We start from the raw sequence: 27,108 nt of genomic DNA on the forward strand, positions 1-27,108 counted from the left end.
GTGGTCTGCAACAAGTTCAACAAGCTTTAATGTGATCAGCAGTAAATGGACTCAAACAATCAGAGATACTGATGAAACACTGAACTCATATTGTTTACATGAAGTTTCATGCTTTCTCATTCATCTCTTCTTCTTCTCTGTCGACTCTAGGAAGGAGCAGGGAGAGTCTACCACAAGGTTTGTGACTTTTCTTTTTCACTAAACACACATCTTCAATCATTCAGTAACAGGACTTTAAAAGTTGTCTTTGAATGACTAAACAATTCTAATCTTTTTTTTTTTTTTGTCCTGTATAGCTACTTGAAATAATATTTGATTACTTTGTGTTCCTCCAAAAAAAAAAAAAACATCTTTCTTTACTTGATATTATTCTTAAGTTTGACGCTGATTTTACATGTGTGTGTTGTTTGATACTTGGTGGGGTTGCAAAGTGGATTCATCAGAATTTGCTCCACTTTGAGGTTGATAAGAGCAGTAAAAATGAACCAACAGCCTAAAGACATTCTCTTAAATCATCACAAGAGGATAGTATGATCATATTGTATTTGCAGTTATGAAACTCTGAGTCCATGTTTCTTTACACTTTTTGTCAGTGGTGTGATACACAAATGATGCAACATGATTCTACAGAAATTAGCAAATTTAAAGTGCCTTGACCAAAGCAACAATGTCACTGTCACACTTAAATCTAAGAGAAAATCGAATGACAGAGCAATAAAATAGCATTTCAGTCTGGTCGTTTATTATGACACTAGTGGAGAAATCAATGGGACACCAAGACATATTTACATCTCATCCCATATTTAAACATTCTGTACATAACATTACTTAACTTCACATACATACAGATATTTGATTATTTGAGTTTAATAATAACCCGATGCTAAATCTGAATAATCCAAACATTACCTGTCACCAAGCCTAAACATGACTAAACTCCTTCTTGACTTTTCAGCTGCGTTGGAAACTATAACACATCACTGTACATGCCACCACCATGTTATGATGTTTGATTAAGTATTAGTTTAGTTTACCAGATTGCAAAGGTAGCAATAGAAAGTGAAGCAGGTGAACATGTCGGCAGTCAGCCTTGCCTGCAAGGATAGAATTCATCCCACACAATCTAAAGCACCTCTTACCAACTACAGAGAATAGCTGCAGCCTTAACCTATGGCTGTGCTGTGTGCTTTTTTTTTGCAAACCCTGAACTTCATTCTCAAATGCACATCTTTATTGCAGAGCCAGAGGTGATTACAGCTACAGTGTTCAGTTCAATTTAAGTCATTCATAGGGTTATTGTTATTTAGGGTAACATATCGTAGAAGTGTACTGTAAAGCTTTAGGACAAAAACAAGCCCTGAAACAGATGAAATGGATGTACATCATGATTCCCTTCTGTGAACTGTCAAGTGTCTGTCTAAAGGTTGGCAGCTTCACACCGGTGACTCAGGCACTTGTTGCCATGGCCGAGCTGAATTCACACAGTTAAATGAGGGATATCGACATGAAGTACTGAGTCACCAAATTGCTACCTTTTTTTTTCAAATGCTGCTGCAGTTGTTCGTTTTCCTCTCCTCAGCTCGACGGCCTCTGTTCTGCTGCTTCTAAATGTCAGTGGTCGACAGTTTGAAGTACACAACAGAAACTGTTGTGTACTTCACAGCCTGCGTACAACTTCACAGAGGATTATTACATTTACATGTCGCACATTTGACCTTGTTGTTTGCATAATCCTCTTTGAATCCTTATATTCAAGAGAACAATAGTGAGAGCCTTTATTTGTTGTGTGTTTTTCAATGACATCATCATGTTACTTCACATGTGGTGTGAAACTTGACAGCAGGGTGCAGCCAAGATAAGAGCGCAGGGAAACATGTTTAAATGGATCTAAAATAGAATACAAAGAGCATTTTAAACTAGAACATAACATAACATGCTGTAGATTTTAATGGTATGAAGCACTTCAAAAACCTTCAATAAATTATGTCTGTGTAGGTTCTCAGTAATCCAGGTCATGGTGAATTTGAAGCTTGATCCAAAGGCAACTGGACTGCTTGAAGATCTTCAATAAATTACTTCACAATTTGATAATATGCAAATGTATGCACTTTTTTCTTTTTCTTTTTAGATTTATTTCGGGGCGTTTGCCTTTACTTGGACAGGACAGTTGATAGAGAAATCAGGGGAGAGAGTGGGGAATGTCAGAGGTCACACTTGAACCCGGGCCGCCTGCTTGGGAGGACTATAGCCTCTGTACATGGGGCGCAACCGAACCGCTTGGCCATCTGCGCCACATGGACTGTATTTCTGTTGCATTTACAATGTGCTCAGAAAAATAAGCATATATCAAATAAACAAAATGTGCTCAGTTTAAATAACCTCTGGGAAATGTTTGTTCATGTTTCTACATTTACATTTGATCAATATGGGTTTTTTTGTGTTTATTGAACATTTTTAAAAGTACATTTTTTTCTTGATTTATGGCACAATTTGAATACTTTCTACAATTATTATGAACTATTGACAGACATGACCCTTTAGCTCAGGTTGGACAGATTCTAAGGATATGAAAACATCATAAGAGCTGGTATCTTAACAAGCAAAAATATCAAATATCTTGATCTGCACTGGCCTTACATGTACAAGGAAGTATGGGATCAGGGTTAAAAGAAGTTTGTCAAGTCATTTGAAACATAAAACACAAAACAGGGAGTAAGAAGAAGTATGGTTAAAAAAGGGTTAAGAAAGTCAAATAAGCACAATGTTTCCCCTAACTAAACATTCAGAGGTCAATATTTCCCCTCCTCTGGTTCTGCATCTTGTAACACATCACCGTATGTCTATCTCCTCTTGGTTCCTTTAGTAAAATTCTTAGTAATAAACAGAAGCTACTGAGGAGGCGTACCACTTGGAAACATAGGTACACAGCATTTCTGCTCGGGTTACGTGCCGCTTTTATTTGGGAATGCTGACTAATTCTTGGTGCATGGGTCTGTAGGCGGCAGAGAGCGAGTGCAGAGGTGTTGCAGGGAGACATCGGTCTCATTTATAGTAAAACACTGTCTGCATTTGTTTGATCTTTGCCTGAGCAATGCGCTACTTCTGCCTGTTGTGTCTCTGGTTTGACTGCATCTGTTTAGAGTGTTTAAAACAATTCCCGGTCTCTGCAGAATGTCTGGAGGAAAGATAAGTTAGCTCTATCCTGAGAGGAGAGAGATTCTTTTTTTCTTTTCTTTTTTTTACTTCTTAGACCATCACTATATTTTCTCAAGGAGCTTCTGGTTTTGGAACTCCCTAGATCATCTAACAGTGTAGGTCATCTCTGAAATCATCTTCCTCTTCCTTTAATATTGTCCAAATACTACTAAAAAAAAAATCCTGCATTTCCATAAGCACACTCATCATATTTTGAGTCACAAACCATATTTCTGAAATCCCTGATCTAAACATGAAGCCTATTTATCCACGCCTGAAAATAGTACCATAGAGTTGCACCTATTTTGTTGCTACTTTTGAGAAATAACTTGGCTCTCTTAAACAAATAATGATTTAGTACATAGTACTTTAATATTTAGTAATGAAGAAGGAGCCGATCAGATGGACTAAAGGTCAGAGATGTAGAGTGACATGGAGACACAGAAACGAGTGCTGCAACAATTATTCAATTAATTTATATAAAGAAAATGATTGGTAAATATTTTTATACGGTTTGAAAGAATTTTCAATGAAATGTTGAACACTTGGGAGTGTCAATTTTGTCTCCTGAGAATTGTGATGATCTTCTTTTTAACTTTTTTTAAGAGTATATTATAGTATGGTTAAAACAAGCATCAGATCACTGACATGATGATTAGTTGTAGCTGTAAGACGTACATCTGTTTTGGTCTCTTCAATTGATTTGTTGACAGTTAAGATAAAGATACAACTCTTTCCCTTTTTTTTTTCATTACCAAACATGTCAAATCCTCTTTTAAATGAGCCATGCCTGATGCTTTTGCGCTGCCTTTGCATGCATGTTATTATCTCTATAAGTGCACAAACTCAGAATCAGCCACTCCTTTACTTTTTCTACATGTCATTTTTTCATTTGTCCTTACTTCCCACAATCATTTTTCCATCACTTTCTCCTATAAAGCTCACCCTTTCAGCACATGTTTCATTGACATCATCACATTACATTATGTCTAATCAACCACGTGATCACTGTTCATTCACATAGAATAATATAATGTAGCTGATGTCGGGGTTTAAATTGGCATTACATACATACAACAGGGTTCAAACAACACATCATATCTAACCTGTGCTTGCATTTTTTATGTGAAGCAGCTGCTGCAATGCTATGATGCATGCTCCCTCTCTACATCTCCCCCTGCAGCTCTTAACTGTTATATCGGCCAATAAAGTTCTGAATGATGAATGCCAAAAGATACTGTAAATGAACAGCATTTGAGCTTATAATAATATTTATGGTGTTGCCTCATCTTGATTATATCTTTCTCTGTCTGTCATCCCACCCCATGACATCACTTCTTTTCTTTTTCCTCTCCTCACTCAAACTTCCCTCCTTTTTCCATTTCCTGTTTCACTGCACAGTCAGAAGTTGAGCTTCAAGGAGCGTGTGAGGTTGGCGAGCCCCCGAGGTCAAAGCATCAAGAACAGGCAAACGTCCTCAGTGAACGACAGGCGCTCGCCGGTGGCTGAGACCGGGACGGAGAGCACCAGCCCCGCGAAGGTGCAGAAGAGCTGGAGCTTCAACGACCGCACACGTTTCAGACCCTCACTCCGCCTTAAGAGCCAGTCCCGCTCCACCACTGATGGTGAGTCATTCTGTCCCATTTTTTAAGATAAGATAATCCTTTATTTATCCCACAACGGGGAAATGTACATTGTTACAGCAGCAAAGAGCAAAGATTGCAAACAAAATGTGAACAATTTAAATAAAAAAAAGAAAAATTGAAAATGTGCCAAAAAATAGATAGATACCACAATATAGATTTAAAAAAAATAAAAGGCTCAGGCTCAGTCTCACTCAAAGTGACAGACAAAACTGCAGAAATATTTCTAACAAAAAAAATAGTAGGAGTTTGTTTAAGGTAGATCTTTATTAATGATTAACCAAAAACAGCTGTTATGTTACCCTGTTCAAATTTAAATGTGAAGTTGGAGCCACGTCAGTATGCATGTTACAAATAATAAAAACTATAAAACTAACTGATCTGCTGATAGGCCAATAACTTCTGTCTTCTGTGTGGTAGAATTACTGTCAGTGGAGTCTGGTAGCTTTAAAGACTTTATATGCGATTTTTTGATCCAGCAGATGTCGCCCTTGAGCACCAGCATGAAACCAAAACAACTTGCGCTGCATTGTTGTGTTAGCATGCTAATGCTAGCGATCTTTATTATGCTCGTATCTTTACACTGCATGTAAATTTACCTGAAATGAGCGTGATCTAGAAACACAGTTAATCAGTGAGTACAGTATGTTATTCTTCTTTTCTCTAGTCCCTCAATTAAACAACTTTTATACATGAGGGGAGGAGTCAGCCGGCTGTCCTAACGATGTAAACAAACTGAAGATAGGACTCTGAAAACTCTGAAAGCATCACAGACAGTGGGACTCGGGTGTTACACCCATTGTAGACAGTCATGACTCACAGAGTTATTTTCAGAGGAGATACTTGATTTATATTATATTTAAGTGTGAAAAATCACATATAAAGCCTTTAAGAGAGTCATGTACCTAATGTTTTTTTGTTTTTTTTAAAGCAACATAACATACAGAGATGATCCCTTTAAAAACATAGAGCTCTTGTTAGTGGTGGGTATAGTGCAAATATGCTGAGATAAACATGATAATAAAATATGTAATTATGTAAAAGATGGTTAATTTACATGAGGTCGAGGGTTTCTCTCAGTATTTTGTAAGAGTGGTCATGTATTGATATCAGATAAGGATAATAATAGTACAGTATTTACATGATTAAGTTATTGACCCTAAAATAAGTTCAAATAATCTTATTTACATTCACAGTGCGTCTTTGGTTTCAAATTTACCAGAATTTCACAGACACAGTTCTGACACTGTGTGACTGTTGAGCGTTCATCAGTGACAGCCTGGAGGAAGAAACTGAAACTGAAACTGAAACTGAAACTATTGTATCCATATTTAAACTCATTAATCTAAACTAGAAATCTAATCTAAAAAGTTGCCAAATAGAAATCTAATAATGTAGCTTTCATTTTTCTATCAAATCACTTACGACTGCATCATATAGTGACCTTCAGGAAGAAATTCAATTGATAGTTTTTGTCAAAAAATTTGCAATACAGTAATTACAGTAAAACTATATTTCTGAGATTTAGCTGAGGTTGTAATTTGCCAGTAAAACAAAGGTATTGAGGGGGGAAAAAAACATCATTGAGAGAAAATTAATGATGCAACACATTGGATTTAGCAATATCTAAATGGTCCTTCATTTGTGTTCACTCTGTCCCCAACAGCAGAATCCAACATGGCCGGGGAGGATGGCTTTGATGATAAGGGCTGTCACTGTGAGATCTCAGTGGAGGACCTGCTCCCCTCAGTCAAGTGTGTCATTAGAGCCGTCAGGTGAGGCCAATAATAAGACTTCCTCTTTCAATCAAACTAATCCTGTGTTTTTCTATGCCGAGGCTGCATGCAAACAACCCCTGATTACAACCCCCTGCCTACTAATACCTCTGCTGATTGGTCGTGTTTGGGGAATTTAGATGACCAGAATAATTTTTTTTAAAGTATTTTTTAGATCATCTTTGGTTTGTGTAATTGTATACAGAATGTTTCTAAGTCAGCATTATCATACCCTATATAGTCCAATCAGTGTATCCCACAATGCATTATGAAAAGTAGTGTCCAACCTATGGTCACTTTCCAAGCTATATATATACCATCATGCATTGCAGTTTAAAGCTTTTTCAAGTGGAGAGTGGCGTTTGGCTGCTCAAAGACGGACTAGAAGAGTGATCAGCACATACACCCAACACAGAAACACAGAAAAGTTCAGATTTTGGAGCATTTAACCTGAAATCTTGAAGCTGTTTTTATTAAAGAATTAAAGATTTTCAACAGAATAACGTTAGTTTATCCTAACGATGATGCAGACACGGGATTACAGCAGGAAGCACAAATAAATGAGTTTTCATTATATATTAAACATTATATGTTTTATATTGATTTATTATTTTAAATGTTTTGTGAAATACACTCAGTATAATGTAAGTCATCAATGGAAATCAGGCTGTTAGTTACCACTATTATTGATCCAGTTTTAGTTGTGTGGCAGCAGTGACGTCACAGTCTGATTGCACTTTATAGTCCACTACATTTAACTCCCTATATAGTGGGTAAGGTGTGAGGAATGAGTGTGTTTAAAAGGGCCCTAAAAACCCACCTTTTTAACAAAGCCTTCTGCTTGTTCTTTTAGTTTCGTTAGTTGCTTAGTTGATGAAATTTGTTTTTTATTTCTATTTTTTTTTTTTCTGTCGCACTTTGAGATTTTCTCTGCAAAAATGTAAAGTGCGTTACAAATTAAATGTATTATTATTATTATTATTATTATTATTATTATTATTATTATTATTATTATTATCATTATTATTGTTATGTGTGATTAGCTCCTGTAAACAAGTGAAAGCTTGAGGTTGGGATTGATTTAATGCTTCGTCATGTCATCATGCTAATTCAGCTAGTGTTTGGGCCTCAATAGTATTAGAGAATGCAAACCAATGCACACATGGCTACCTGTGGCAAACAGTCTCTTCTGTTTCTACATTTTTCCTTCATTTAATTTCCAACAGGTAGTAAGATTGAGGTCTGCATAAAATGTTAAAAGCGTTTCAGAATTGAGTCTTTTCAAAGTCTTCTCAAATAAACCAACATGACTTCATAATGACACAGGACCTGAGAAACTCTGATAACTCTTTTATTCCTTTGTTTTTTGAGTGACTACCTGAGTGTGCATGAAAGAAGCCTGTAGCTTCACAGCTTCACCTCCACTTTAGGCTGCAAGTCTTTGATTCTACATTTTTTTCTCAAGGACTCAGGAGCTCTCACTTTCTGCCAGTTTGCCCAGAATTTAGTGTGACTCTACAGGTGGGGGACATTAAGACATCTTCAGTTTTACACACACTCTTTAAGTAAGCAGCCACAAACTGCTTCGGTGTGAAAAGGTCATATGCATGCAGTTACACACAAATAGAAGACATAGAAGAAAATGACAAAAATAAAGTGTTCATTAGACGCTATCTGTAAAACATCTCAGGTTCAGGGATGTTACTGACAGTCATGCAAATTGTCTTGTATGAGAGCTCCCCCCTGTGGCTGACTTTTGCATACCTTTGTGCAGAATAATGAAGTTCCATGTGGCCAAGAAGAAGTTTAAGGAGACGCTACGTCCTTATGATGTGAAAGATGTGATCGAGCAGTACTCTGCCGGTCACCTCGACATGCTGTGTCGTATCAAGAGCCTGCAGACCAGGTAGGCATGACAACACAGAGCATGATCACAACCAGCTGACAGTTTGAGTCCTTTAAATGTTGCTTTCACTATAAGAGCTGTTTGACCACACTATAACTCATCTGTATCCTTGTGTGTATGTGTGCACCCATACCTTATGCATGTATGGGTATATTTGTGTGTTTTTTGAACATCTGTTGTTCTTGGCATTTTGTGATTTTTGTATTTATGTGTGTGTATGCACGTGTACCTCTGCGTGCCTGTGTTTCCTTTGCTTTCCTCACAGGCTGGACATGATAGTAGGCCCACAGACCCTGAGCAGCAGAGCCAAGACCTTTTCTGCCCCCTCCCTGCCTGTTTATTACAGCCAGGGCAGAAAGAACTCCACACAGGGGTCAGAATAGCCCCCGCGTCTTTAACATGATAACAGGGTTCAGTTTGCTTTTTTTAATCAGTCGATTCAAGAAGAGATTTTGTATTCAAAATTCTGCAAAAACAAATATTGTACATGGAAGTTAAATTGAAGCTTCTTCTTTGAAACCACTGATCTTAAAAGTGAAATGAAACCTTGCTTCACGCATGTCTGTCATGTTTGCTCTTTTATAACACACTTCTCTCCTTAGTATAAATCATCCTTAACCAAAGACTAACAGACTGTTCAATACATATTGACTTTTGTTTTGGCATGTTCTGTGTTTATCTGAGGACAAATCATAGACTGTATATAAGAAGTTTACTTCCACTGGGTTTTAAAAAAGTAGAGCCAATGAAGGACCTCCTTAAACCCTGCATTCTATCTAACGACCAATAGGGGGCTCTACACCTTGTTGGAAGAAGAAGGCTGAACTTCCCAATCCGTCTTTTTCTTTTGGCCTTGACTTTACCTGCTTTCACTTTATCCACTTCTTATATACAGTCTATGAAAAGAAATCTGGTGGATTCTGGGATCTTTATTGAAATCGGGCTGGATTACATATCACTCAGAAATATGCTCTTTAACACACACAGCCCTGTAACTCAACCATCTTCACATATACAAACCAAATTCTAAAATCACAAATTCTATGTCTTCCAGTAACTTGAGTTTTTTTTTTTATCAACAAAGAAATCATTCCCCTTGATGATCTGTATCTGTCAGAGACTGTTAACAGGCCTGTTACATACTCAAGATAGGATTGAGAAACTGTATCAAACTTTTTAAAAATGTTTTCATTGATGACTTGCAATTTTTTTCCAACCATAACCGACGATGTTATCAAATGCTGGAGGTACAAATAGAATTAAATCAGTAGTCACCACAAGCGTCTTGATACTTTTGCTAATGCTTTTTACAGGAACAATTCCTGTATCTTCAATCTGTTGTACCTACAAGTCATAAAGACCACAAAATATCTGGATTGGCACCAAGAAACAAGAATACTGGAATTCGCCTTTTAGATAGTCTTTTATTAAACACAAATCATCTGAAACTCACTGGACTGAACATAATAACAACAGTACAAAGTTCTTGATAGTCTGATTTCTTGTTGTGAATTGTTTGACTCACAAAATTTAGTCACATAATATCATAGTTGACAAAAAATGTTTTCTCCAACCAATATTTTTTCTAAATCCAGTGAGAAAGGATAACCTCTTGTTTGCCTGAATTTGCTGAAAGAACTTGTGGTGATCTATTATTCTGAATCAGTTTGAAGCTTCATCTCTTTCTGTGGGCTGCCTCGTTGATCTCTTCCTTGTCCCTTTTCTCTTCTACCTTCTATTAATTTCTACATGTGTTTGCATGTGCTTGTGTGTGATGTCGTATGCTTGTGCTGTGTGTATGTGTGTGTGTATGTGTGTGTGTGTGTTTTGCAGAGTGGACCAAATCCTAGGGAGAGGCCAGATCCCCCTGGATAAGAAGATTCGAGAGAAGCTGCTGTCTGATGGAGATATTTTAGAGGATATGAGCATGTTGGGTCGCGTCTGTAAAGTGGAGAGGCAGGTCTGTGTTCTGCTCCTTTTCTTATTTCTTTTATATCAGTGTTTTTATCTCATTGTGTCCGTGTCAGGGAACCAGTATCCATCTCCTCGACATATTTATCCAATCTTCCAAAGTGCAAAAGCCTGCGGTCGATATTTACAGAGGCATTGAGGGGCAAATAAGCCCCTTGTCATCTGTTTTAATTAATCAGTGTAATCAGTGTCACTGATTAATCAGTGACATTAATCAGTGTAAGAATTGTTTCCCCTCCTGTATTTATGAAAAGGAGTTAACCTATACATTCTTCTAACTTCTCCTAATAGAGAAATACATGTGTAGACAAAATAAAGCCAGTAGCCAATCTATGGTTAGAGTCCATGATGGAATTAACAGAGCTAAAGGAGTAATGCTTTAGTCTCATTTCTAACATTGGGTAGTGGTGCACATCTCTTCTGGCCAACAGGAATACTAAAACAACACTTCAAAACATTAGCCTTCACCTGTCAAATTTTTTTTTTTGATATCTGTGCAAACTGTTAAAAAAAATCATAAAAGGGAAAAATGTAACGTGATCTTAAGAGTTTTTTCTCTTCTGGAAACCTTTTTATTTTCTGCCATGCACCAAAACCTTTTCATCCTGTTCTTAAGGTATACAAACAGGACAGAAAACAACTATGTTTTTTAATGAAAACTCCAGGTTTGCAGGGTTGTGTTGTCATCCTCTTCTTTTGTATTTTATTTGCATTGTTATTGTGACAATGAAATGGATGTATGAATTACTACCAAATGAATTTATTGGATGATATACACCTGTAAAGGCTGTCAAAATAAATTAAATAAATGTTCAGACTTACAAAATAGATCACGAGAATATTTCTTTTTTACTTGCCTCTCAGGGCTTCTGTAACTGTAAGAGACAGGTCTACCAATAATTTCAACCATCGATCAATAGAGTTTAAAGTGAATTAATATGTGTAACTCACCATGCAAAATACATTACAAACAGGGACTGCAAATAGGCTAGCAGGATTTAGCCCTTCCATTATTAAACAATAAGATTGAGAAAACAATCATTCAAATAACAGATTGTTTCACATTTCTTTGGAACCTAGAGTAGCAATAAATCCCAAAAGTTACAAACACAAGATAACTCATAATTTGCCTACTGTAATATCCTCTTCCGTTCTCTTTCCATAGTGGAAATGAGGGACTGGTTTTGCTGATCATAAGGGGCTGTCATTTATTCAGCCCATAGGACACACATCATTTTGACCAATGACATAACTGTATCACTACAGACTGTTTATATGCTAATAAACTAACTTAACATCTTTCAACTGAAGAAACAATATATTCCCAACATAGTTAAAGTCAGTGAATAGTTTCTAAAGTTAAAATCACCACGACTGTGATACTACTTTTGTTAGCCTGTTACTTGCAATTTTTGTGTTTGCATCAAGCTAACACATTATGATGAAGTAGTAAGTAAGTATTGTAACTTACAAATATTTATTTGTGAATTTATCAGTTTTTGAGCAAGAAACAAGAATCAATGTGACAATTACGATATTTGATTGGATCAAGTTGATTACTGCCTGATAATTAACCTTTTTGATGTGGCTGAGGAAGTATAGCAGGCTGCCCACTCTTCAGAACATTAGAAGTTTGATTCCTGGCTCCTTCAGTGCATATGTCCTTCAGCAAGATACTGAACCCCTCAGCTGCTCAATGAAGGCAGACCTAATTGTCATGTGATCATGTGAATCACACAGTCTAGCTCTCTGAGGAGGTGAGCACCCACTGCTGCCCATCAGTGAATTAAGGAGTATGTGGATGGAGTGAATGTGACATGCAGTGTAAATTTACAATTTCTTTCCAAGAGTAAGACTAAACAATCTTTAAAGGCTTTATATGCGATTTTTTGATCCAGCAGATGTCGCCCTTGAGCACCAGCATGAAACTAAAACAACTCGCGGTGCATTGTTGTGTTAGCATGCTAATGCTAACGATCTTTATTATGCTCGTGTCTTCACACTGCATGTAAATTTACCTGAAATGAGCGTGATCTAGAAACACAGTTAAGCAGTGAGTACAGTATGTTATTCTTCTTTTCTCTAGTCCCTCAATTAAACAACTTTTATACATGAGGGGAGGAGTCAGCCGGCCGTCCTGGTGATGTAAACAAAGTGAAGATAGGACTCTGAAAACTCTGAAAACATCACAGACAGTGGGACTCGGGTGTTACACCCATTGTAGACAGTCATGACTCACAGAGTTATTTTCAGAGGATATACTTGATTTATATTATATTTAAGTGAGAAAAATCACATAGAAAGTCTTTAAAATCTGATATCAGGACATGTAAATACTAGCTTAGCACAATGACTGGAAATTGAGTCAAACATTTAGCTTGAGCCAGTAAGGAATAAAGTAAAACTATGCCAATACTGTGGTTGCCAATACGTATGTTATATCCCATTACCAATTATTTAAGAAGGAGTTTCTCTATTTGGTTGATACTCAAGAATCTCAGTCTGCCAGATGAGCTGACGACAAAGATGTTAGCTCAGCCTGTTTGTAAGGTGAGGATCGAAAATATCAATCATCCCTTGAATGAATTCAAAATGATCAAGGGTCTTTTTGAGACTTCAAGTAGTGTTATGAACTGTTGACCTTTAGGACCCTCTCTCAGAACCGACCGGCTATTGTCTAACAGTAATAAAGCCGTTAGAAGATAACTATCTTTTTGGGATTAGGTGTTGTGCTGTTAGCGAGGGAATACATCTGGCCAAGACTTCCTTTACCATACTTTGTCATGGTTTGCAGTCTGACTTGCAACTTGCGAGTGAGAATTTAGTTGGATTTAAGAGATTACGTCCTAGAGCAGATTTTTAGTTACCGTTTATAGAGATGAGTCAAAAGCTGAAATATCTTCAGATGGCTGCCGATGATTTCAGGGATAACTCAGGGCTGATGAGCTCTGATTATTTTGCTCTACACATTCCTTTTTACCCCTCCTGTACACACAGCTTAAGTCTGCTGTAATGCTAGGGGACAATACTACTAGGAATACAAACCTAAAATAGTATATATGTGATTTGTTTTTTGATTAGAGGGCTTCCTACAAACTTCTACAAATAGTGAATCTGAGACACTATTTCCCAACTTTTCAAACTTTATTATCTCTTCCCTCCTTCTTTTTTTTTCTTTTCACAGGTCCAATCAATTGAGTCAAAGCTCGACTCCCTGCTCGACATCTATCGTCAGGTTTTGCGTAAAGGTTCATCTTCGGCCCTCACTCTCTCCTCTCTGCCACTGTTTGAGTTGGAGCAGACCTCTGACTACCACTCCCCCGTCTTCGGCAAGGATCTGTCCTGCTCCACCCAGGTCAGCAGCAGCACCGGAGCGCCTCCTACTGGGGGCTGCGTCACACGCTCCTCCACCAACTCCCAACTCTCCAAGGGAGGACTCCATCTTATCCTAGCGCCGCCCAACGAGCTCAACCTCAATCTCAATGCCTCTTCCTCAACACCTCCCTCCAACCTCGCATCTTCCTCTTTTAGCCCATCGCCATTGCCTCACCAACATCCTCACCACCATCATCATCCACATTATCCTCGCCGTCATCACAGCCAGGCTCAAGCCACCACGCCTGAAAGTGGCACCGACGAGGCCGTGTGTAGCTCTTCACCGCTGCTCACCCCAAACAGTATCAGCAGTGGAAGTGGCGGAGGAGTCGCCGACGGAGGGTTTCCTCTTCTGACGAGACTTCCACCGCCGCCCCCTCCCAGTCGAAGTGGCCAGCCCCTGGTGCCGCCATCCCTGGGCTGCTGCTCTGGCCCCTACAAGATGGACCGGGGCTTGGGCAAGTCCATGTCGGTGCAGGACCTGATGCAGGCAGCTCCCGGGACTGTCCAGCAGGACTCCCACCACAGCCACAGTCTGTCATCTCCAAGCCCAAGTACAAGTAGTGATTCCCCCATTGGCTTCCACAGCTGCAGCCAAGACCCTGGAGGAGGAAGAGGGGGTGGTGGTGGTGGTGGTAATATAAGCAGAAGCGATGGCGTTGTATGGGGTGAGGAGGACCTCTTTATCAGTGACAGGGAGATAGAGACACAGGGATTTGACTTTCTGTCCCTGGGGGCTGCTGAGACCCCCTCTTTTACCTTGGAGCTCCAGAGGACAGGGAGCAGATCAGGGGCAGGGTCCCGTGGCTCAAACAGTAGCCTGGCCAGTGGCCATGCCTCTCCACCCTCGACTGGCAGCTCCGAATTGCTGAACATGCCACACGTACGGCTAAAATAAACTTGCCTACAGTCCGAAAAAGGCACAGAAAATCTCACCTCACAAAGACGATTTTATCCTTTTTGGAGGGGGGAGGGTTGGTGTTTAACAAGGGGTCCATTTAGTTTTCTTTAACGTTGATTCATTTGGTAAAAATCACAGTATTTTCATACAGGTTGGTCATATCATTGCACGAGTTATTCTTTGTTTTCGAGTATGATTGACAAATCGGGGAAAAGAAAGATGAAGGCTTCTATAATGGACACGAAGTAGAAGTGAAACTTGGCTGTCAACCAAATTTGGCCTGACAGACGATTGGTTGTGTAAGACCTTGAGACGCAGCATGAGAATTGCATGTTTTCAGTCAAATGTACTGAGTTAAGCAAGATAAGAGTTTTACACTCGACAAAATGAAACAGCATGGAGACTTTGAGTGTATTCACAGGGTGGATCAAACAGGCATACATATGTTAATGTGGTCAGAATGCATTATTAAGACATGAATATCAGACCAGCATCTATGAAGTCCAACAAGAGTAGCTTCTCCTACCTTTATGCAAAAAAAACAACAACTTTGTATTTCCACAACAGAAGCTATGCGTCCATTAAGAATTCATAGAAGTGTCACTCCCATGGGCCCGGCTACAAGTCCATGCTTGATCGATTGACTTTACCTTTTTGATCACATCATGGATTATTTAATAACTTTGCTTGGATTAAGAAAGTTTGACAAATGTAAAACGTATATGAAATAAAGAGTCATAATTCAGTCTTAAATGACCATGTTGGTAGTGCAAAGGTTTCCTGTCTACAGTTTCATCAAAGACTTGTAAAGAATGCTCATTTCTATGGCGGTAGTTTTGGGTGATTTAGGTCAATCCCTGTACTCATTGAGCCTCTCGAGGCAAGGGTAGATATGTCAGGGCCTTTGCTGTAGCTTTGAAACACTGATAGTGAATATACCACATGGAGACGTTTTCCCCCCTTCACTTGTATAAGTCTGACTGTAAACTCGAGACACATTGCTGCAGGAGTTGAACGACCGCATTGTAATCTGCACTCAAAGATATCTGTCTATAGAGATTGATAAAAAGCAAATTGGTGTCAATTAAAAACCAATGGTTACCGGGATTGCATTTTGGTCAATGGCTATTCCCTTTTCTCTTGACGAGCACTGTTTTTTCTCAAAACAACAAAAGCTGGATGCATGTTCACATATCTGTAAACTATGAGCGGCTGCTGGGCCAAACGTGAAAGCACGGCTGGGTATTGTTCATGTCTTAATAATCCAATCACATGACGGGCTTCTACACTGAAGTGAATGTTACCTCACTGTAGCCAAACTTTACATCGTCCAGTCTAGTCACTATTTTAATTTAATTTTCTTCACATTCTTCATTAAAAGAAACCAGATAACCTCTTGAAGTTTAGATTCTGAATAAAATAAATAATTGCTTTCCTCTACCAATGACTTTGGATCCCACAATATTTTAAAAAAAAGAACACACACACAAGTACTATAACAATTAATATGCAAGTTTTAACCCCCAAATGCAGGTATTGTATGCTTAACCTTTTCCATGTCAATTTGTATTTTGGCTAATGCAGACACTTTATATATAATGATTAAGAAGTTACACACCTATTAGTTTTCAACACTTCATTTAGCAGACAGTGCTTCATTTGACTAATCATTCAAAGTGAAATCTGGTTCTTTTGCCATGTTACCTGATCATTTTTAGGTTGTGCTGTTTTTGTGCAGACAGTTTTGAAAAGTCTGTACTGTACTACCAACAGAGTTTATCAGATCACTTCAAAAACCAAGTTTGAAAAATCCACCTAACTGAGTTACATGTCATACTGCCCAAAATGGGATGGTCCGTGTAAGGCTATCTTTTGGTCTTTGGATTCTCGTTTCTCGAAAAAAAGATTTAAGGATTAAAAACGATTGGTTATTGGATTTTTATTTGAAAATACACAAAAAAATAAAAATAAAATAAAAATTGAATTACGAGGGGATTTTTGTATCCCATGTACGGAGGCTCCTTCATGCAGGCCAGGTTCAGATCCCACCTGTGTGTGTGTATGTGTGTATGTGAAGCTCCTGCTGCCTTTTTACAAGCAGTGCCTCTCGCTCTCCTCTCTGTAAAGGGTTGAAAAAAGAGTTTGTACCAGGGGAGATGGTCTGCCACCAATTTTTAAAAAATGATTAACATAATTTACTAATAGGGATTCATGACCATGTGTTTAGACATTTTTTGCCGTGTCCAGGGTGGATTTGGGCGTCTTTTCATCAAGTTTAGGGAATGACTCTTCTTAACATTATTAACGGGCACTTACTTTACATACAAGGCAAAAACAACTCTCCAAGCACAGGGAGAGAGAGAGAGAGAGAGATTGTACCAGAATAAATATCATGATATTTAGTTACTTACATTATGTAGCTGTAGGTTAGCCAACCTGCTTTGTCTCACAATTTTATTTCAATTAAAATTTTTCAGTGGGGCGCTGGTGGCGCAGTGGTTAGTGCGCGCGATCCATGTATGAAGGTTGTGGTCCTCCAAGCGGACGTCCAGGTTCAAATCCCACCTGTGGCTCCTTCCACGCATGTCATACCCCACTCTCTCTCCCTGATTTCCAACTCTATCCACTGTCCGATATCTCTCCATTAAAGGCACAAAAAGCCCAAAAATACCTCTTAAAAAATAAAAAATAAAACATTTTGGTGGGACCAAAATAGTGGCCTTGAAACTGACTTGGTTTAACAACCTTGTGGACCAATGTTTGTATTTTTAAACATAAATGAATACAAGAAATTAAAAATCCAAAGACCAACAGGTACAAGGGACCCTGAACCTTTGTGGGATTCTTTGAAAACCAATGATTCAAGAGGAAAAAAAAATGTAATACCAATTACAGATCACCAATAATGCGGCAATTAAGTGAACTTTTGGGCCTGAATAAAAAAAATGTTTTTACTTGGTTATGTCACCTTTTACAAATCACAAAGGGCATTGTGTTCTGCTTTAATATCAGCCAATTAATGTCAATCTTGAAATAACTTGAATTATCTGACACAAGCAAGTACAAAAAGTCAGCAAACTGATTTGCATATCATACTGCCAAAATATTTAATACAAAAATGTAACTACCTTTCCAAAAATATCCAAAATCGGAGGGTATACCAAACTCTTCACAGAGGAGTGTAGCACGAAAACTAAGAAAACGTGGATGAGAACACGTCACAGTCATCTGTAGTACAAGATGCACTTATATCCACATACTACACGTCTGTATACGCACATGTATGCATGAGAAAAGAGATTTACTCGGGGAGAAAAAGCCAGCTGTGTTCAACATGTTTATCTAAGAAAAGGATCTATGTTACCGTCTAAAGAAAGCAGCTCTGTGTTTCCAGCTGATGTTAGCCATAGATTGAACCTCATCTTGAATGTCATTTCTAAGTGTGATGTGATGTCAGAATATGTGTTTTTAGTAAAGCACTTTTGTTTTGGTTCAGAAATCTACCTTTGCATTGCATTGGGCATTTTGCCGCTCTCTTTTTAAATGAAAGGAACATTTCTTGTTGAGATCGTGGTAAATTTTTTTAATTCATAAAATGTAATGTGGGATTATGTTCCCTTCATTGAAGTGGACTTTGCTGCAGAATGTATTCATGTTGCATGGTACAGATAAAGGGGATCAGGCAGCTGTTCTCGCAGACCCTCTAAAAGAATTTGACTATAGCTCCCCTAGCTGTGGTGCAGAGAGGAACGCTAAAGCATCCTAAGCCCCAGTCACGAGTAATCAGCGTAAGCTTGCGAGTACCCCAATGCATTTTGAAGACCCATTTTAATTATCATGATATATGTGAAGTAGGCTTGGGGTCATTTTTGCTTTGAAGAAGTTGATTTTTAATTTTTCTAAAGATATTTAAACATCTTTTGCATGAAGAGGTTGCCATATCCAAACCTACCAATTACTGAGAACGAATGCCATGTCACTAAGACAAATCACTATTTATGGTTCAAACTGTTGCGTCAGGATCTCTGATGTGAAGTCTACAACAGGTGTAGAACATAAGTTATATTGGTGCCTTGCTCTTGTGGTACATAATCGTCTCCATATCACAATTTCCTGAAAAGTGCATTAGGTTCATCTGACCTCAAATGGTTGCACTGTCTTCATTCTTTTATCTTCTTAATGTCGATCTGACATGAGGCTTTTTTCTTATTAGGCAATCGTTTTTGCAACTGGGCATAAAAACAGGCCTTTGACATGTTAACATTGGGTCTTGTTTAATTTATTTAAATTATGTGCACATATTTACACTAGTAATAACCTCAGTTAGATTTATGAAGCCTGTAATGTTATGAAATGCAAGTGAATTATTCTCATTCATCAATAAAGGAAATTCTGCAAAGACGTTTTTTTTTTTTTGTCAAACATTTGGGTACTTGGCAATAATACCAGAAACAAAGACATACAGTTTCAACATTTTGTTTACTTTTATGTACGTGTGCTCACAAATAACAAGTAAGGTGCATGGACAGACTTTGAACATTTAACAGTGCTGAAGTCTTGGTCAAGCAGAGTGCTATAGGCATGAAGATTTCAGGTTTGCTTGTTTCTCTAGGGTGCAAACAGGTAACATGCAAGAAGCCATTCTTACCTCCGGCTAGTTAGTTAGCACATCTTTTTTTAAAGCTACAACACAGAGCCTTACTTCAACAAAAGAACATCCTTATTGCTACAAGTGCTAAGCAGGTTTGTTGTCACGATCAACAGCACTCAACCAGAGAGAGATAATGAACAGGTGTTGTGTTTGATTCACCACAAACTGTGAGACAATAAAACCTACACATTACAAGTGGTAACACGTTAATCACTAACAGTGTGCTTAGTTATTGTTTTCCTGCGTCTGCTTTTGCGATGCATTGTGATAATAGACCAGACGCTGACGAGGGTGTGCAGAAGGTGCAGGGTGTGTCTTCGGCCACGGTGAGCGCTCGGGGCAGCAGCCCAGCACAACGTTCATTTGGTCTTCTGGGCCTTCTGTGCAGACTTGGTGACCTTACCGCTGGAGGGGGCTTTCTTTTCCACGCCTTTGATCACTCCCACTGCCACTGTCTGACGCATGTCCCGCACTGCAAATCTTCCTGAAAAAGGAATAATCGACAAAACATTTGTTGTCTTTAATAATAAAAAAAATATATAGTGTTATAAAATCCAAGAAAGACTTAAATTGGCTTGGATTTTTATGTTTAGCTATCATGGCTTCTCAAAGCCATCCAGTTTAAAGGCTTTATATGTGATTTTTCACACTTAAATATAATATAAATCAAGTATATCCTCTGAAAATAACTCTGTGAGTCATGACTGTCTACAATGGGTGTAACACCCGAGTCCCACTGTCTGTGATGTTTTCAGAGTTTTCAGAGTCCTATCTTCACTTTGTTTACACCGCCGGGACGGCCGGCTGACTCCTCCCCTCGTGTATAAAAGTTGTTTAATTGAGGGACTAGAGAAAAGAAGAATAACATACTGTACTCACTGATTAACTGTGTTTCTAGATCACGCTCATTTCAGGTAAATTTACATGCAGTGTGAAGATACGAGCATAATAAAGATCGCTAGCATTAGCATGCTAACACAACAATGCAGCACAAGTTGTTTTGGTTTCATGCTGGTGCTCAAGGGCGACATCTGCTGGATCAAAAAAATCACATACAAAGCCTTTAAGCACCACAGACTATCCACTAAGTACCAGCCCAGAGGGTCTCATGTACATCAATGTTTGGATTTATAGTGGTTCCCTTTGAATTTTATTCCAAAAGTTGAACCAATAAGAGCCAATAAAATTAATTGTGCTGGCTATTTCAACCCAGCACGAGCATGCTTGTCCGTTATTGACCATATGTGGATGTTGAGTTGAGTGTTTTCAGTTTGTCCGAATTGAAAAAGACCAGATTTGATTTATTTTCTACCCTATTATTTGAGAGAAATAACAAATTAACACAACCATTTATTCTTAACCCGCAATGCAGGGATTCCTGTGCATTGCAGGTAACTTACCCAGAGGTGGGTACTCAGAGAAGCTCTCCACACACATGGGCTTGCCAGGAATCATGTCAACAATGGCAGCATCTCCAGATTTCAGGAACTTTGGATTGTCTTCAAGTTTCTTGCCGGAGCGACGGTCGATCTTTTCCTTGAGCTCTGCAAACTTGCACGCGATGTGTGCAGTGTGGCAATCCAGCACTGGGGCATAACCAGCGCTGATCTGACCAGGGTGGTTTAGGATAATCACCTGGACGCCACATCAAGTCATGCGGAGAAGTAGAGACTCATGAGCATGTAGATATTTTCAAACATTGACAAAATCAGTCAGTATCAAAGCTATAGCTCTGTATGCAGACCTGAGAGGTGAAGCCGGCTGCCTCCTGTGGTGGATCGCTCTTGCTGTCTCCGGCCACGTTGCCACGGCGAATATCCTTCACAGACACATTCTTGACGTTAAAGCCCACATTGTCACCAGGAAGGGCTTCATTCAGGGCCTCGTGGTGCATCTCTACAGACTTGACCTCAGTGGTCAGGTTGACCGGGGCAAAGGTCACGACCATTCCAGGTTTTAAGACCCCTGTCTCCACTCGACCAACTGGTACAGTCCCAATGCCTGGAAGAAAAGACGATCGACTTTAAAAGAATGCACTTGTTTGTTTTTGTCAGCGTGTAAATTCCAGTTTCATCTAGATGCATGATGATGTCTATAAAACATTGCTCAGATATAAGGACCGGCTAGAATTACATTCAGAACTCATTCAGTTCAGCTTTTTATGTCACAAGGTGATCTCAGTCCAAAAATTGGCCGTTTACATACTAACTACTGACATCCATACTAACATAGTCTCACCTCCAATTTTGTAGACATCCTGCAGAGGCAGACGGAGGGGCTTGTCAGTGGGGCGTGTGGGAGGTTGGATGGCGTCCAGAGCTTCCAGCAGTGTGGTGCCTGAGGCGTTACCATCTTTACGATTGATCTTCCAGCCCTTGAACCAGGACATCTGTGGAGAGGCAGGTTTTACTCTTACAGCTTGCAATGATGTTACGTTTAACGGTTGGAATAAATTAACAGCTATGCTGCATCTGCAAAAAAAAAAATATGCAAAAGTGACATATGCTCTCATGTGTGTTCAAGGCTTACAATATATCATCTTGTTTTTGTAGATACAGTTGATTTTCTGTCACAGCTGAAACCTGCCAACATTAAAGTATTGTTGGGCAAGCTGTCATGGCTTCTCAAGGCCTTCTAGGATAAACACCACATGCAGCTACGATCCTACTATAACTATGATTACATGACCAGTGTTGAGCAGTAACGCGTTACAGTAATAATTTTACTTTTACTAGTAACGAGTAGTGTAACGAATTAATAATGAAACTCCAGTAATGATATTACAGTTACTTACGCAAAACATAACTCGTTACTACTTTACTGTTGTTGTTATCACCCCACTTCTGATTTAAAATGCAACAATCCCCAGATTCATTTCATCGCGCACGTCAGCCAAGCAGGAAGGTAGCGAGCATCATGGCTGCCAGGTTTACAGTTTTCCTGTGGAATTGCACTTCATTTTAGGTGCTGCTGCGGGTAGTTATTTATTTTTGGACATTGGGCTTATTTTGTCAATTGTTGTCATACATACCTGGCAACTCTGGTTGGCTTGGAAGATGGAAGCACTCATGTTTACATTCAGCGGCTGAAAACATTCCCATTACTTTAGTTTTCTCGAGAGGAAAGATGACAAGAACATTGTTGTCAGATGTAGATTGTGTCCTGGTACTAGGTCTCTTTCTACTGCAAAAAACACAACCTCAAACCTCTTTAAGCACTTACATCAACAGCACAACAAGCTAGTGTTAATAAACCCCTCCTCTGCGGCCGCGGAGGATAGTAGCTCTACAATGCCTACAAAACAACCAAGACTGGATTTTAAACGTGGACAGCTACAAGCAAAAAAGAACTAATGAAACGTGTGGCTTAATACAAAAAGTAATATAACGAGTAGTGTAACATATTACTGTTGGCAGGGAGTAATAAGTTAAGTAATTATATTACTTTTAAAAAGAGTAATGAGTAATATATTCATTTTTTCCAGTAACGAGCCCAACACTGACACAGGCAAAATGATGCAGGTTGAGGCTCAGATATAGCTATCAATGGTGTAGTTAATAACTAGAGTCCTAAAGATTGTTCAATGTTAGAAAAGGTCTGTCATATCAATACTTTGCTACGTACTAAGACAGAAGAGCTGCGGGTCAAGCAACGCAGAACAGGGAGAAAAAGATTAACAGATATTCTCATGCTGGTTCACATTTGAAGCAAAAACAAACACGGCTAAATCCTTTTCAGAAGCCTGCAGGAAGGTGCCAGATTTAGTTTCAGTGTTCAATGTGTGTGTGTCCTCTCTGCTCAGCCATCAGCCACAACTGCAGTGCTGATACAGCCATGACAAAGCAGAATCCTACTACAGAGGAGATGTACACTTTTTATGGAACTCAGGCACAAAAAAAAGTGCTCCACTCTTATGTGGTCTTTCCCCTTTCTTTAACGACATCTGCAGCTGCTACTGCATTTATGCATATGTATGTATTGATGCACAATTTCAATTACAAATACTTTGAAAACAGTTGGATTTACATGAGGATGTACTCACATTAGAGGTGTCAAGTAACAAAGTACAAATACTTCGTTACCTTACTTAAGTAGAAATTTTGGGTATCTATACTTTACTGGAGTAATTATTTTTCAGCTGACTTTTTACTTCTACTTCTTACATTTTCACACAATTATCTGTACTTTCTACTCCTTACATTTTAAAAATAGCCTCGTTACTCCTATTTCATTTTGGCTTGTTTTCATTCCGGCTTGTCATCGTTCAAAAAAACACAAAACAAAAAAAACCTATCCAGATAAATCGTGCCATCCAGATAGAGTGAATTTGATTGTGGTTGGATGAGAAGTATAAACATATACCATTCCTACACCCTATTGGTTTGTGTGCGATCCATCGCACCTGCACATGACACAAATCACGTCACACTCCAGCAAGGAAATAACAGATGTATGTAGCCTAATGGCATTTTTTCCCTTACATTACTTTTACTTTTATACTTGAAGTAGTTTTGAAACTTTTACACTTTGAGTAAAAAGCTTGAGTTGATACTTCAACTTCTACAGAAGTCTTTTTAATCCCTAGTATCTATACTTCTACCTGAGTAATGAATGTCAATACTTTTCACACCTCTGACTCACATTAGGGCTGGGCTCCAGCATGTTGTCTCCGTTCCAGCCAGAGATGGGTACAAAAGCCACAGTGTCTGGGTTGTAGCCGATCTTCTTGATGTAAGTGCTGACTTCCTTCACGATCTCCTCGTAGCGCTTCTGGCTGTAGTTAGGCTCAGTGGAATCCATCTTGTTAATGCCCACAATGAGCTGCTTCACTCCCAGGGTGTAGGCGAGAAGGGCGTGTTCACGAGTCTGCCCGTTTTTTGAGATGCCAGCTTCAAACTCTCCCACACCTGCAGCCACGATCAGCACGGCACAGTCCGCCTGATGGAGTTAAAAAAAAAAGAACTCAAGAGCTTTTTCTATCCCTATAATACACATGTTTTAACCTCCTTCTCTTCTACCTGAGAAGTCCCAGTGATCATGTTCTTGATGAAGTCCCTGTGTCCTGGAGCATCGATGATGGTGACATAGTACTTGCTGGTCTCAAACTTCCAGAGGGAGATATCGATGGTGATGCCGCGCTCACGCTCTGCTTTCAGCTTGTCCAAAACCCAGGCGTATTTAAAAGAACCCTTTCCCATCTAGAGGATGTGGATGAAGAAATGTAACATTCACTTTACATCACAATATCTTCTACTACATCCCTCCTTATTCATAAATATACATAAGCCCATGTTAAGTTAAATATAACAAGTTATACAACTAATTCATTACAGACTTACTGTAGCGACTGGAGAGTGCAAGGGCCTCTTACTTTGGCGTTAACTCACACTAGATTGACAAAAGGGGCCACAATTTTTCCTTTTTTTTCCTTCCAACGGAAGGCCACATGTTAAAAACTTTGATATTCACAACTACTCATAACTGATGGAATCAGCAAGTAGATCACCATATCATATAAGAAAGATCTACACCATCGTGTCAGGACCTCAGTTATGTTGTTCTTCCTGTTGATGCCTCATTTTTATCACACTTTTGCACTTACGTTTGACTTCTTAAAGTTTCTGTTTTTCATTTTGAAGGCTAATAAAAAATATGCTTTGGGCTTTTCCTACCAGGTTTGTGCTGCATCAAACCACACGTTTGCTCAAATGATCAAAAAAAGAGTTCACAATGTTATTGAAACAGTGACAATAACTTTCTTAAAAAAAACACTTTGTGAATTGATTTATAAACCCATGTTATTAAAAAAATGCTGTTATGTAGTCATACTGACTAAAGTGTATGGAGAATGTAGCAACATGCTAATTAGGCTACAGATGAAGCTACATTTACACCCACCACTTTTCCAGAATATTTCAATAAATAAATACAAAAACAGAGCACTGACACAGAAAGTAGACACGATGCTTGTAAGACAAGATGTCAATTTAAATAGAACAGAATTCAAATTGTCCTAAAACTTGAAGGACAAACTGCATCTACAAATTTACAAATTATTTAAAACAGTATGAGTCATATACCTCGGCAGCTTCCTTCTCAAACTTCTCGATAGTTCTCTTGTCAATTCCTCCACACTTGTAGATGAGGTGGCCTGTAGTGGTGGACTTGCCTGAGTCGACATGTCCTATGACCACAATGTTTATGTGGAGTTTCTCCTTCCCCATTGCTCCTCACCCCGATACTGAAAAGTTCCAGAAAACAAAATTAACAAACATGCAAATAAATGAGACAAGGAAGCAAAGACATGTGAAGCACTATCACCCCCTCACCGACACCCACACTAAAAAATGTACTCAAATGTTTTGTCCATAAATAGTGATCTCAGCCTCATTGATTGAGAGTTATAGTTGTTGGACTGTAGATATATGATACACATATGGGTTAAGATCAGGAAACCTAACACTTCCATTATCCAACCAGAATAACAGCACAGTAATTATCCTATGCTTTTAATGTCATACCAGGCAACTGCTTGGGGCCCCAGACCAGTAGGAGGCCCCCTGAAGGCTGACAAACTTTAAACCCCAGCAGTGGCCCAAAAGGTGCACATTTTGCAATGACAGTAGAAAACCTCCCCTAAGTGACCCCCATCTGACAGCACTCACTCTCGTTGCCCTGCTGAGCATCGCATCCATTAATGCTGTGAAAACCATCGTTTGTAAATTAAAGTAAAAAAGATCAAATGAATAGGAATCATCTCTCTACAGGAGAGTAAAAACAGGAAAAAAGAGGAAGAAGAGTATGCATTGGGACACTGGCAGACATGATGGTTGGAGGGCCCATCAGTTGATTTTTGCTTGAGGCCCCAACAGACTCCAGAATCGCCACTCATTCAGTGACTTTATAAAAAAAAACAATGACACACATTTCTACAATTCTACAATTCACTTAGCAGACGCTTTTATCCAAAGCGACGTACATCAGAGAGTAAGAACAACACAAGCAAGGATCTAGAAAAAAGGGAACAATGTCAGTAAAACGATCAGCTTTGAGTCTGATTGGACACACAGGTGCTGACAGGAAGTGACCAGAGGCAAAGCACAACATTGAGGGCAGTTCTTGAGAGCTCTAATCAGTATAGAAACCTTCTTATAAGTCAACGTTATCAAACAAAAACCATCGTCATTACCATCATCATCATCAATAATATGGAGACCATCATCATTAAGTTAGTAGGTATTCATGAAAGAGCTGGGTCTTCAGCTTTTTCTTAAAGGTGCAGAGGGACTCTGCAGAACATTTAAATACTGGTAACCGAGGAATACTACAAATAATACTTTAGATTCTTTAGTTTAAATAAAATACCTCACCGGCTACTTCTTGCCTGCAAAGATAATTAGACATTTAAAAGATAGCTATCCGATACAGATGTTAACTTTGGTTGACTGTTTACTGACTGTGTCTGCATTGAATTGAACAATTTAATCTCATGTGCCCTCGGCCTGAAATTGACTGCAGGCCTATTTCAGTTGACCTCATGGTAACTAACATCCCAGTACAGTAGCCCATTCACCTGCTTTTCTCATGACAAGAGCTTATTATGTGACACAGGACAGCACAAAGTAGCTATATCAGTATTAAAGTTCAAGAGCTTACGTTTATTCTACCTTTCTTAAATAGCCTAAATTGGC

The 27,108-nt window shown here is 38.9% G+C and overlaps 2 protein-coding genes across 6 annotated transcripts in view; one reads left to right on the top strand and one right to left on the bottom strand.

The window, feature by feature from the left end:
* Positions 1–16,213, top strand: part of kcnq5b (potassium voltage-gated channel, KQT-like subfamily, member 5b) — a 127,286-nt gene extending 111,073 nt beyond the window's left edge. Inside the window, exons 9-16 of one of the 5 annotated variants that reach the window (XM_061048136.1) lie at positions 151–177; positions 2,864–2,920; positions 4,597–4,820; positions 6,505–6,613; positions 8,388–8,519; positions 8,785–8,892; positions 10,353–10,479; positions 13,675–16,213. In XM_061048136.1, coding sequence (XP_060904119.1) covers positions 151–177; positions 2,864–2,920; positions 4,597–4,820; positions 6,505–6,613; positions 8,388–8,519; positions 8,785–8,892; positions 10,353–10,479; positions 13,675–14,763 — 1,873 coding nt within the window. In that variant the 3' untranslated portion in view covers positions 14,764–16,213. The remainder of the gene's footprint in view (positions 1–150; positions 178–2,863; positions 2,921–4,596; positions 4,821–6,504; positions 6,614–8,387; positions 8,520–8,784; positions 8,893–10,352; positions 10,480–13,674) is intronic. The other 4 variants (XM_061048151.1, XM_061048159.1, XM_061048144.1 and 1 more) reach the window with 4 other exon arrangements.
* A 3,013-nt stretch (positions 16,214–19,226) lies between these two features.
* Positions 19,227–25,678, bottom strand: LOC132981980 (elongation factor 1-alpha 1). The gene is made up of 7 exons (XM_061048185.1): positions 25,498–25,678; positions 24,436–24,615; positions 24,059–24,355; positions 21,656–21,806; positions 21,162–21,418; positions 20,818–21,052; positions 19,227–19,901 (listed from the first exon to the last, which is right to left on the bottom strand). Exons 1-7 carry the CDS (start codon positions 25,639–25,641, stop codon positions 19,777–19,779), a joined length of 1,389 nt encoding a protein of 462 aa, XP_060904168.1. The 5' UTR covers positions 25,642–25,678; the 3' UTR covers positions 19,227–19,776.
* Between the last annotated feature and the right edge of the window lie 1,430 nt (positions 25,679–27,108).

Source organism: Labrus mixtus, chromosome 2 (assembly GCF_963584025.1).
Source record: "Labrus mixtus chromosome 2, fLabMix1.1, whole genome shotgun sequence".
Taxonomy (NCBI): Eukaryota; Metazoa; Chordata; class Actinopteri; order Labriformes; family Labridae; genus Labrus; species Labrus mixtus.

Coding starts and splice junctions, on each gene's coding strand:
- LOC132981980 (XM_061048185.1), bottom strand. CDS start 25,641: ATGGGGAAGGAGAAACTCCACATAAACATTGTGGTCATAGGACATGTC. Junction 24,616..25,497: donor TTGAGAAGGAAGCTGCCGAG/GTATATGACTCA, acceptor CACATCCTCTAG/ATGGGAAAGGGTTCTTTTAA. Junction 19,902..20,817: donor CTCTGAGTACCCACCTCTGG/GTAAGTTACCTG, acceptor TTCCTTTTTCAG/GAAGATTTGCAGTGCGGGAC.